At 40.8% G+C, this 11937-nt stretch overlaps 1 protein-coding gene across 1 annotated transcript in view; it reads left to right on the top strand.

The window, feature by feature from the left end:
- Positions 1-8024: 8024 nt before the first annotated feature.
- The window catches only part of KLKB1 (kallikrein B1), a 28947-nt gene continuing 25034 nt past the window's right edge, over positions 8025-11937 (top strand). The window contains exons 1-2 of the mRNA XM_062213301.1: positions 8025-8141; positions 8763-8821. Of these exons, the coding sequence (XP_062069285.1) occupies positions 8764-8821 (58 nt within the window). The 5' untranslated portion in view covers positions 8025-8141; position 8763. The remainder of the gene's footprint in view (positions 8142-8762; positions 8822-11937) is intronic.

The following is an 11937-nucleotide window of genomic DNA, read 5'->3' as shown; positions in this document are numbered from 1 at the left end:
CAAAATATGAGTGCTACAGCTCCCTGCTAATGCACTTGGGAAAGCAGCAGAAGAGGGAGATCAGGATAGAATTCCTGGCCCCTGTCTTCAGTCAGGCCTGACCTTGGTTGTTGTCATTTGGGGAGTGGATCAGAGGATAGAATATCATTCTATGTTTCTTTCTCTCCTTCCTTCTGTCCTATCCTACCAACCCTCCCTCTCTTCCTCCCTCCCTTCCTTCCTTCTGCGAAAATGTTGATGTAAAATTTTTATTAAAAAGGTGTTCAAATATCTGTTTCCCTATTATCTGTCATATTCCTGATTAAAAGAGGTAGCTCAAGGAAAATAAACAACATTTTAGTCATGGTTGTTACGTTTTATTCTAAGAATTGATGCTGGTTTTACTCCAAAAGGTGAATCAGTGTGCAGCCAATTCATAATGGGTGATAAAACAAATGCCTCATTTGAGTGGATGTCTGCCCTAACAAAGTATTCCAGGTGCTGTTGTCAGAGAGTGACTGTGAATTTCTCTAATCTGAAGAATAAACTGGAGGGGACGTAGAAATAGCAGAATATGTTGCTCTATTAATAGCAGGAAATGAAAAGGCTACCTATGAATCAGCAATCCACAGTGTCACTGGGGCCATGGAAGCAGATGGTGCACTTTGGAATTGGGACTTTACTGGTTGTCAGACAGCTGAGGAATGTCAGTATCTAGACCAGCTGACTTATCTCACAGTTAAGAAATGATGATCACAAAAAGATAATCTTTTTTTTCCTTACCATGGAATGTAAATGAAAGATCAAAATGTCTTTCTTTCCATCATCTAATGAGATGCCAGACAGGTGCATTTAGAATTTTTTAGTTTGGCTGGAAACTCCCCTTTTTATGGGAACAGCATCCTCCTTGTTTGGGAAACCACCCTTCAATAAATGCTGCCCTTCTTTCCCCTTGTCCATTTGCTTCCTGTCACCCTATGCATGTGATTTTACTTGGAGCATGTGGTGCACTGACACCCTATGTATGTGGTTTTACTTAGAACTGTCATGTTCTTAGTTGGCTCCATTTTCTCAGTCTGAGTGGAATGATCCAAGCAAATTCAAACCTCCATGGGTATTCACAGTTGGAAGTGAAGAAATGGAATTGTCTGTTTCCTTTGGAAGGAACTTCAGGTTGTGAGGGTCAGTGTGAATCAACCATGGAACCTCAGGAGCAGCTGCTGGGAGATGGAGTGAAGGTGATGTGTAGAGAAGCAGAAGAGAGAAGACATGGAATCCTGAAGAAGTCCAGATGTATTCCCTGTGATGCTGAGGCCCAGCTGCATGTTTTCCCTGCCCACTGTTCAGTGATTCAGCTCCACTGCTTTGCTGAAGATGATTGTCTTTTTTTTTTTTTTTCTTTCTGACAGGCAGAGTGGACAGTGAGAGAGACAGAGAGAAAGGTCTTCCTTTTCCGTTGGTTCACTCCCCAATGGCCGCTGCGGCTGGCGCACCACGCTGATCGAAGCCAGGAGCCAGGTGCTTCTCCTGGTCTCCCATGGGGTGCAGGGCCCAAGGACCTGGGCCATCCTCCACTGCACTCCTGGGCCACAGCAGAGAGCTGGCCTGGAAGAGGAGCAACTGGGACAGAATCCAGCGCCCCGACCGGGACTAGAACTCAGGGTGCTGGCGCCGCAGGCGGAGGATTAGCCTATTGAGCTGAGGAGCAGGCCAAGATGATTGTCTTTTACTAACAACCTAAAGCAACTTAGTGCTTGTAAGGTCAGCCGCAGGATGAAGAAAGGGGCCCCACTGTTTGAACATGATTTTAGCTCTTTACTCTATTTTACTTATAGCACCCAATAATTCACCTCTAGGCTGGATTAGCAGTACATGACCATACATTTATCTGTGAAAATTGAGAAAACACAGGGCTTCTGTTTCTTCTATCTAGTAGAAAAATTAAGGGCCCCGTCTTCATTTTAGAACACAACGTAACAGTCTTGTTTCTTAGTTCTGCCCTAATGAATCTCCAGATTAATTACTCATCTTTTTCTTTCTCTAGCTAAACTGGTTTTATTCTAGCTAAACTGGTTCAGATTTTCTTTCTGGCTGGCTGTATTCTAAGTTTCAGGGACAAATTTCTTATCATTCAAGGTATTTACTAACATTGGACTCATGGATCTTGCCCCTCATTATCTTATCCAGAAGTTCAAAATATGGATACTTTTTTGGGACTCTTGGGCCCAATTCAGTTTCTAAATTAATTCCAGCCCTTAACTTCCCATGCCTGTCCTTTTGATTCTAGGAGATATATTTTGGCACTTTCTCACTTCTTCCATCATATTTTCTCTTTGTCTCTCTCTCTCTTTCCCTCTCTGTTTCTGCCTTTCAAATAATAAATGTTAAAGAAACTTTATTTTATTTATTTGAAAGACAGAGTGACAGAGAGAGGGAGAGAAAGAGAAAGAGAAAGAAAAAGAGAAAGAGAAAGAGAGATGTCTTTCATGTACTGGTTCACTCCCCAAATGCCTTCAAAGCCAGGACAGAAGCAAAAGCCAGGAACTCCATCTGGATCTCCCATGTAGGTGACAGGAACCCAATTCCATCTTCTGCTGGCTCCCAGTGCGTTAGTAGCAGGAAGGTGGGTGAGACAGTAGTTAGACTTGAACTCCCACTCTGTTATGGGATGCAGGTGTCTGAAGTAGTGGTCTGCTGTATAATAGTTTTAACAACACATAAGAACATTCAGCAAAGTTAAGATCACACCGGTGATTGGTACAATAATCATTTTCAATTCATTTAAGACCAACAGCTAATCGTGGCCTACATGTATGACTGTGACTGTGATAGGTAAATTAGATGGTGCACAACTGTTTGTAAAGGGACCACCCCATCTTGAGTCTGTTTTTTCTTAAATGATTTAATTTTTTGTTCACGTATTTCTTTATTCAGCATTTTACTCTTTCATTCAAAAAATGTCTGCCAAATACTACTCATGGTAGTGGTGAAAGAGCAGACTGAGGTTCTAATCCCAACAGCAGGACATGGTGACAGTGGGTAGCAGAAACACAATAGAGAAATGAGCAAAGAGGTGATAGAATGCCAGGTAGTGATAACTGCTCTGAAGAAAAATAAAGCATCATAAAGAGGCAGGAGCGAGGGAAGATCTATTTGAGATGAGAGGATTCAGGATGGTGTCTACGAGGAGATGACGTTTGAACAAAGGTCTGGCTGAAGTGAGTCTCGTGCACCAATCTCGGACAAGAGTGCTGAGGACAAGGGAGACAGAGGACTTGGAGCAGAGATGTCTGAGTTCTGGAGAATTCTCTTTCAAGCTCATTGAGTTTGCTGGAAATGTTCAGTTTGTTTGTTTGTGTTTGTGGTTATGGGACTGAAAGCCTCATTTTCTTCGTGACGCGGCCATAGATCGCTCTCAGGTCCTTGCCCACAGCCTTTTCCATCCCAAAGCCAGCACCAGGGAGATTCCTGCTGTCGAGTCTCTCTGAGCAACAGATCGCAGAGATCTCTGCATTTACAGGGTTCTTGTGCTAACAATTCTGATTATCCCGAAGTCAGCTGTTTAGTAATCTTAATTACATCTTCAAAATTGCTTTTGTCAAGTAATAAAATCACAACAGACTTGATAGCTCATTGCGTTCAGTCTCTAGGATTAGGAAATTTGGGAGAACAGTTTAGAATTCTGTCTGCCATTTGTATCTTTTCCACTTAATTCTGATTTGCTTCTCCTGAATCCACAAACGAATTTTAGTTTTATATATTGTATTACTAGAAAATAGCTTATGTTTCAGCATGAGAAAAATTTAAACTAAACACAGAAGAATACCTAAGTAGGTTAAAATTTATAATCTAGGGAAACAAACACCCTCTGAGGATTTCTGCTACGATTTGAAGGCAGCTACTTTTGTCCCAGCCATCTTGTTTACTGTTGAGCCTGGTAACAGATGGGATCCAAAATTAAAATCTCTTTTGCTGCATAAAGCAGGGGTTCTCTTTTGTTGATTGCTGGTGTACCCGTTGATATCCTGAATTTAAAATCAGTGCTACATGCATATTTATAGATGCTATTTCATTACAGCCAGAAAATATTTTATTGGCACCATTATTCTACATTTTTAACAAATACAGTTTAGCATTCCAGTAATTTACATAAAATATTTGTTTATGAATCAACTTGCACAAAATCTAATTCACTTGTTAGAATGATGTATTGTAACTTTGAATAAAAAACAAAGAAGATTTAGTGGGCAAGTGATTAAGGTCTTTAAATATTTTAAAAAGCACAAAAAGAGAAGTAAATTATTCTGTGGGGGTACAGTAGTTGTAAGGAAGTGTATTTCAATATATAGGAAGGCTCTTTCTTAAAAATAAAATAGAGCTTCCTGAGCAGGATCCAGGCTGCCTGGAAAACCATAATGTTTCTTTCCAGTTGAATAATCCCAATAGGGAATGCTACACTCTATGACAAAATGCTATCATGAAATTTCAGCCAACTTTATCTGTAAAGGGCCAGATACTAAATATTTTTTGTCTTTGTAGGTTATACTGTTTCTGTCACAAGTTTTTACCTCTAGTTGTAAGATGAATGTAGGTGTAGGCAATGCATGAATGAATGAGTGTGACTGTATTCCAAAAAAAGTTTATTTACAAAAGGAAGTGTTGAGCCAGATTTGTTCTTTGAACTATAGTTCCTCAACTGTGATGTATCACATTTCTGGGTTGGATTGGAGGAGGACCTAAACATCAACCAAGTTTTTTATGTATCTAAAACTTTAATGTTTTAGGATTCTTTGGTTGGGTTATAGGAATACACGGACATCATTTGCTGAAATAACCCCCTGGGAGGAGTTGTCCCTACACAACCCCTGTTCAGGTGTGCCTGTAGGCGGATCTGATGGAAAAATCTATTAGATGGATGAGATTTAAGCTGCATAGCACTAAATAACTGGGAATGTTATGCACATTTTTAAAAATGGAAACATGTGCATGCATTTTGTGATCCTAATGTGAAGCAGGAATTTTTCCTCCTGAGTTATGCATTGTAACATATTTTTCTATTTTGATGATATTTGCATTTAATTGGTTGAGGTCAGATAAGAAAAGGAGTGACAATCAAGCCAATAATAGATAGTGACCAAAGGATTCCAGTTAAATAATACATGTGGATGAAGTTGGAATTTCTCTTAACAACCAGGCTGCAGGATTGTTATAAAAACTTAGAGACATAAAGTCTCTTTGAAGAACAGCTCCCCTTTGTTTGGTCCCATGTTTTGTTTTGCTTTATTTCTGAAATTTTGAGAGAAAAGAATATTATAATTTGTTCAAATGAAATTGTTCTTTAGAGCATGAGTGCTCGTTCCCATGGACTGGAAGACAGGAAATGAGGGCCAGTCATTTTCACCCTCCCCTGATGTTCAGAGATTATTTCTGCATTGATTTATTCCTGAAATCTACTGTATGTTTTTCTTAAAGGTTATCATGAACCTTAAAAATATTTTATAATCATCATTTTATGTTATAATTTACATTTTGTATATAATATATCCATTAACAGATTTTTGTAGCTATGGTTATTTTTAATACTTTGGTAGTTTAACTTTTATACTAGAGTTAGAAGTGATTTTTGTACATTATGGTATTAGAGTACTCTGAATATGACTATATTCTTACAATGTTTTAACTTTTTCATGTGCTTTCATGTTGTTAGTTAGCATCCTTTCATTCCAACTTTGTGAACTTCTTTCAGCAGTTTTTGTAAGGCAGGTTTAGTGATGATGAACCCCCATAGTTTTTATTTGTCTGGAGAAGTCATTATCTCTCCTTCCTTTCTGAAGGCAAACTTACCAAGTAAAATACTCCTGGTTGACAGTTTTTTATATCAACCCACAAGATTTCTGCTAAGAAATCTGATAATCTTATTACAACTCCATTTCACACAACAAGTTGCCTTTCTCTTGCTACTTTCAAAATTTGCTCTGACTTTGGAGAAGGTGATGATAATGTGTCTTGGTAAATGATCCCTTTCTATTTAATTGATATGGGGTTCTTTAGGCTTCATAAACCTGAATGTTCATTTCCCTCTCCAAATTTGGGAAGTTTACTGAAATTATTTCTGTAATTACTTTGCTATGCCTTTCTCTTTCTCTTTTCTTCTAGTGCTCTCATAAGGCATAAAGGTTTTCTTGATAGGGTCCTATAAATTCTATAGGCTTTCTTTCTTCTTTTTGTTTCTCTAAATGGGTTATTTCAAATGGCTTGTTTCAGATGTTCCTGATTGTTTATTCTGCTGTATTGAATTTACTTGAAGCTCTATGTAATTTCTTGATTTGGTCCTGTGATCTTCAGTTCCAGAATTCCTATTTGGTTCTTTTTTAGGGTTTCCATCTCTTTATTGTCATTCTCATGTTGTTCATTTGTTATTTTCTTGTTTTTGTTTAGTTGTCTCTCTATATTCCCTTGTAACTCATTAATCTCCTTTAAAACAGCTATTTTAAATTCTTTGTCAGACAGTTTGTACATCTCACTTCTTCAGGGCCAGTTACTTTATTCCGTTCCTTCAGTGCGGCCATGCCCCTCTGTTGGTTTGTGATTCTCATGGCCTTGTGCTTGGTTTGTGAATTTGAAGAAGTAGGCATCTAGTCCATTGGTCACAGACTGCCTTCAGCAGGGAAAGCCATTCACCATCCTGTCCATTAAGGGTTTTGCTGCCCGCCATCATGTAGGACCAATGGGCAAACTTGTTGCTGGAGTCCTTGGGCACTCTGGTCTGGTTCCTGGGTCAGTGGATGGGTGCACCCGAGTTCACAGGGGCTGGTCTGTTGCCTGGGTCATCAGGGGTGAGTCTGGATCTTGGGTTTGTGTGTGTCAGCCTGGTGCCAGGGTTCATTAGGATGGGCTGGATCAGTGGAGCGAGAGGGGAAGGCCTGGGTTCAGTGGGGCCCCCTGGATCTTGTGTGTAAAGATTTGCTTGAAGCCTAAATCTTTGGAGGATAACTTGGTACTGGGACAGATTTTGAGCCTGAATCTACTGGGGTTAGCCTGGCACTGGAGTTGCTTGGCACCTAAATCCACAGGAAGGAGGCATTTCCTGAATCTATGGAGGCTGTCCTGGCACTGGGGTCCATCATGGTGGGCCTAGCACCTCTGTCCAAAGGGGGCTGGCTAGAACACAGGACCATGGAATTTGGCATGGTCCTGGGGAAGTCGTGGGGACCTGATTCTTCAGGTGCATCCTAGAAATTAGAATTATGGGGGGCCAGTTTGGGGTTGGGACAGGACTAAATTCTGGGTTTGTGGAGATCATCCTGGAGCCTAGAATCCCATAGGCAAGTCCAATCTGGAGGTGACCTGAACTTGGAGCCCCAGGGACTGTTCTGGCACTAGTGTGGCCCTGGAGGCTGGATCTGCAGGAGACAACCTGGAGATTGGGTCAGCCCTGGTACTGGGGTCTGTGGTGAAGCTTGGTGCTCGTGTTACTCTCCTTTCCCTTTGCATAGGGTAATTCTCTCCAAACTGTGTTTTCCAGGCTCAGGGACAAGATGATACAGGTAATGTGAAAATGTTCTTCCTATACTCTTTAATGTATCTTTTCACATTTTTATGCTCTAAGCAGGTACTATAACCTCTCGCCTGGATTCCTTAGCTTTTCTTTTTACTAAAGATTTTATTTATTTATTTTAGAGGCAGAGTTGCAGTCAGAGAGAGGAAAAGACAGAGAGAAATGTCCTCCATCCACTGGTTCATTCCCCAGATGGCCACAACGGCCAGAGCTGCGCTGATCCAAAGCCAGGAGCCTAGAGCTTCCTATGGGTCTCCCACTTGGGTGCAGGGTCCAAGTGCTTGGACCATCTTCCACTGCTTTCCCAGGTCATGTGATAGTTGTTTGGCAAGAGGATGAGTACTGAAAACTCCTATTCCACCACCTTACTGACTTCCCTTCATGAAATAGTTAATACATCAAACAGCTGAACCCAGGAATAGGATGATCGTGGAATATGTTGACAGGACAGAAAGCTGAAACAGTTGGCAGAAACCTAAAGTCAATATTGGAGACAAGTAAATACTGCCTGCGATGCCACATTAGGAGGGCTTGAGAACTGCTCATTTTTAAGTGACAAGAGACTCCCTCTTCTCCAGAACCACGGAAGCAATTGTGCTTTCAGGTAGCAAATTTCTATCATTCTTAGCTTCCAAATAAAGTGGGGGTTTTTAAGGTATAGTTTTTACTTTAAGAAGAAACTATCAGCTTATGCTCCATTTTCCTGAGTATTCAGAAAGTCTAGAAGGAAATGGTATTCTTGTACATGGGAATGTTTAAATGTGAAATACTTTTAAATCAAAGATAATATGTGATTGGTTTAAACTTTTTAAGTGGGCTTGAGTATTTTCAGAGGTTTGTGGGATTAGGGACAGGTGTGTTTATTACCATTATTTACAATGATTTTCTTTTTCTTAAGTCAGGAAGTTTCATAGCTGTTTAATTCTTCTCTCCCAATTACCCCTCCAAGATTACTAGCAATAGAGGTGGCAAATAAGCAATAAAAACCATAGTCCTCTAGTGGTCTTAATTAGTTTCTTGGAAATCATACATTTTTCTAAGTCCCTAGACACAAAAATGTGCCAGCCCTCCCCCTTTTCTTTATAGTGGTGATTGTATGCTTTGATTTGCAATTCAGACATTTATGAGAAAAATCTATGTCACCGTAAATTAAGGGTCATGTTAAATACATTTTAAATATGTTCTAAAATCAGCATAGTTACATATGCATTGTTTTCTTTTTTAGGATGATTCCATTCAGGCAGGCAGCTTATTTCGTTTGCCTGTTTACTACAGTTTCCTGTGGTAAGTGGATTATTTGCAAGGCACAAAATGAAGGGTGTGTGACAGACAGGAGAGGAGAAGCAAGACACACCACCCCTGGAGAAAGCTTCTGAGATTGTTCAGGACAAGTGTCCTTTCAACGCCTGGTGGCAAGGACCACTTGCTAGATGTATTGCCCTGGAAACACATGGCAGAGTCAGGGGGAGCCCAGGAGTGATGAGGCCTCAGGGCACGTGAAAACAGACATGTCTGTTTGGGCACGACTCTCTACAAAGCAGATTTCAAAATAATCAGCCCTCTATTTATATCATCAATGTTAAAAAACAAACTTTGCCTGAAAATTCTAAAGAACACCAGGCATTTGGTGGTGTCAGGATGCAATACAAGTATCTGATAGGTACATGTCATGGATTTGTCACTCTCCTAGGGAACCATTTCAGAAATCAAAGTACCTAGTTTAAATTTAACTTAGTAGACCGTTTTCCTGAGTAGTTCCACATGAATCATTTACAATACCAGGTTTTCATCTTTTCTTTCTCTATCCACTCCATTAATTTTCAGAGAATTGGAATGATTCACTGTTTTTCATTAGCCATTGTAGAGTGCAGTTTTCTCTGTGCTACTACTGGGGATGGATTTTTTTAAAACTTACTTATTTTTATTTATTTGAAAGGCAGAGTTACAGAGATGGGGGTGGAGGGAATGTGATCGATCTTCCATCTGGTTCACATCCCAGATGGCTGTCACAGACTGGGCTGGGCCAGGCAGACGCCAGGAGCCTGGAACATCATCAGGACCTCCCCTGTGGGTGGCAGGGGCTCAAGCACTTGGGCCATGTGCAGCTGCTTTCCCAGTGTGTTAGCAGGCAGCTGGATGGGAAGCGGCTGGGCCTCCAACTGGAGCCCACGTGGGGTGCCAGAATCACGGGCATGTCATGTCATGTCAACTTCAGATGTCTACACCACAATGGTTCTCTACTTACCTCTCAGATGTATGACTAAGGAAAACCACCTGTGTGTAAGGTTTACATTTGTAAAGAAATATAATTCCTCCAGGAAAGAGCTTATCTTCCACCCCACCCAAATCACTAGGTCCCTCCATCTGTTCTCTCAAACCCAATTGCCTATCTGAGCCACCATCATTACCAATGACAAATCCATTGAATACTGAGAAAGAGATGCTATGGCCCATGGTCACTTCAGGTTTTTCCTCTTCCCTCCAAATAAACCATTCTAGGAAAATCAGAGGAGTAAATAAGAAGAAATGGAGAAGTATATATCACAGGCAGTCCTAAAGTATAGAAACAGACACTGTTAAAAATCATCTGCTTAGTAGGCCAGCGCTGTGGCATAGTAGATAAAGCCACTGCCTGCAATGCCAGCATCCCATATGGGCACCGGTCTATGTCCCGGCTGTTCCACTTCCTACCCAGCTCCCTGCTAATGGCCTAGGAAAGGTAGTGGAAGATGACCCAAGGATTTGGATCCCTGCCACATAGTGGGAGACCCAGATAAAGCTCCAGCTACTGGCCAAGCCCCTGCCACTGTGGCCATTTAGGGAAGTGAACTAGCAGATGGAAGATGTCTCTTTCTCTCCCTCTCTCTTTGTCCCGTGGACTTTGAAATAAATAAGTAAATCATCTATTTAGTCTTTCAGATTTCTTTGGTCTTAGATATTTTTCTACATGGATTTATTTATAAATTTTACAAAGCTGTTAACTACAGATACTTAATTGGAAATAATTTCCATTTACAACCATCTTTTTTTTTTTATTTTTATTTTTTTTGACAGGCAGAGTGGACAGTGAGAGAGAGACAGAGAGAAAGGTCTTCCTTTTGCCGTTGGTTCACCCTCCAATGGCCGCTGTGGTAGGCGCGCTGCGGCTGGCGCACTGCGCTGATCCGACGGCAGGAGCCAGGTGCTTATCCTGGTCTCCCATGGGGTGCAGGGCCCAAGGACTTGGGCCATCCTCCACTGCACTCCAACCATCTTTTAATGTGAATAAATATGCATTATATTTTTTTAGAGTTTTTGCTCTTCCTTTTTAATGATAACTTGGTATATGCATTCTTGCACACATATTCAATTATTTCTGTAGAATGATTTCGGAAGTGAAAATACTAAACACATAGATGTGAGTGTTTTGGAAGGTTTTGTGACATATATAATGAAATTATTTTCCAGGAAGTTTTCCTAGTTGAACTTTTCTGTCAGCCTATGAGAGTGCTCATTTATCCTACATGGGTCAGCTCTAAGAGCTAATGCTACTTCCTGGCCTTGCATATATTCACCTTCCTAGAGACATGATCCTTACTTATTTTTGAGCATCTGCTGTCTCCCAGTTTTCATCCATGTAATTCTGGTGATGTGGCATCTGATACTGACATCAGGCCCGGAGCCTGTGACCCAGCCAGACTCAAAGCAGGAAGTTTATACATCATGCTGGTTTAAGGGCCCGATGAGAGCCAAAATCTTACAATCAGGCTTTTGCTTAGACTTCTGGAAATAAGATTCAAGTTTTCTTCCCCACCCCCAAATTGACTTGAAATATAAAAGATTATAGAGGCCTGACTGCTGGTACTATTTTGCTACTTTGTGGAACTTGAGACCAATGGCAACACCAGGCAACAGAACAAAAGGATGGAGAAAATTGTAAACTGATGCTATCGGTTGATCACAATGTTCAGTTATTCCTGAAGCCAAAACCACTATCACATTTTTGGTTTCTGTATCAGTAAATTCCATTTATACTCAAGCAATTTTGAATTGCAGTTTCTATCATTTATAACCCAAGTCACTACATGATTTAGGCTTTATGTTTTCCTTTTTACTGATTTTGTGGAAAAAATGGCATTTAATTGCATTAAATCACCTGTATTTGTGATTTTTTTTTTAAGATTTATTTATTTATTTGAAAGGCAGAGTTACAGAGAGGCAGAGGCCGAGGCAGCAAGAGAGGTCTTCCATCTGCTGGCTCACTCCCCAAGTGGCTGCAATGGTCAGAACTGGGCTCCAATCTAGCTCTCCCACATGGGTGCAGGGGCCCAAGCACTTGCACCATCTTCTGCTGCTTTCTCAGACTGTAAGCAGAGAGGTGGATCAGAAATGGAGCAGCTGGGACTTGAACCAGCACCCAT

Source organism: Lepus europaeus, chromosome 16 (genome assembly GCF_033115175.1).
Source record: "Lepus europaeus isolate LE1 chromosome 16, mLepTim1.pri, whole genome shotgun sequence".
Lineage (NCBI taxonomy): Eukaryota > Metazoa > Chordata > Mammalia > Lagomorpha > Leporidae > Lepus > Lepus europaeus.
This window is presented reverse-complemented; position numbering and strand designations above follow the sequence as displayed.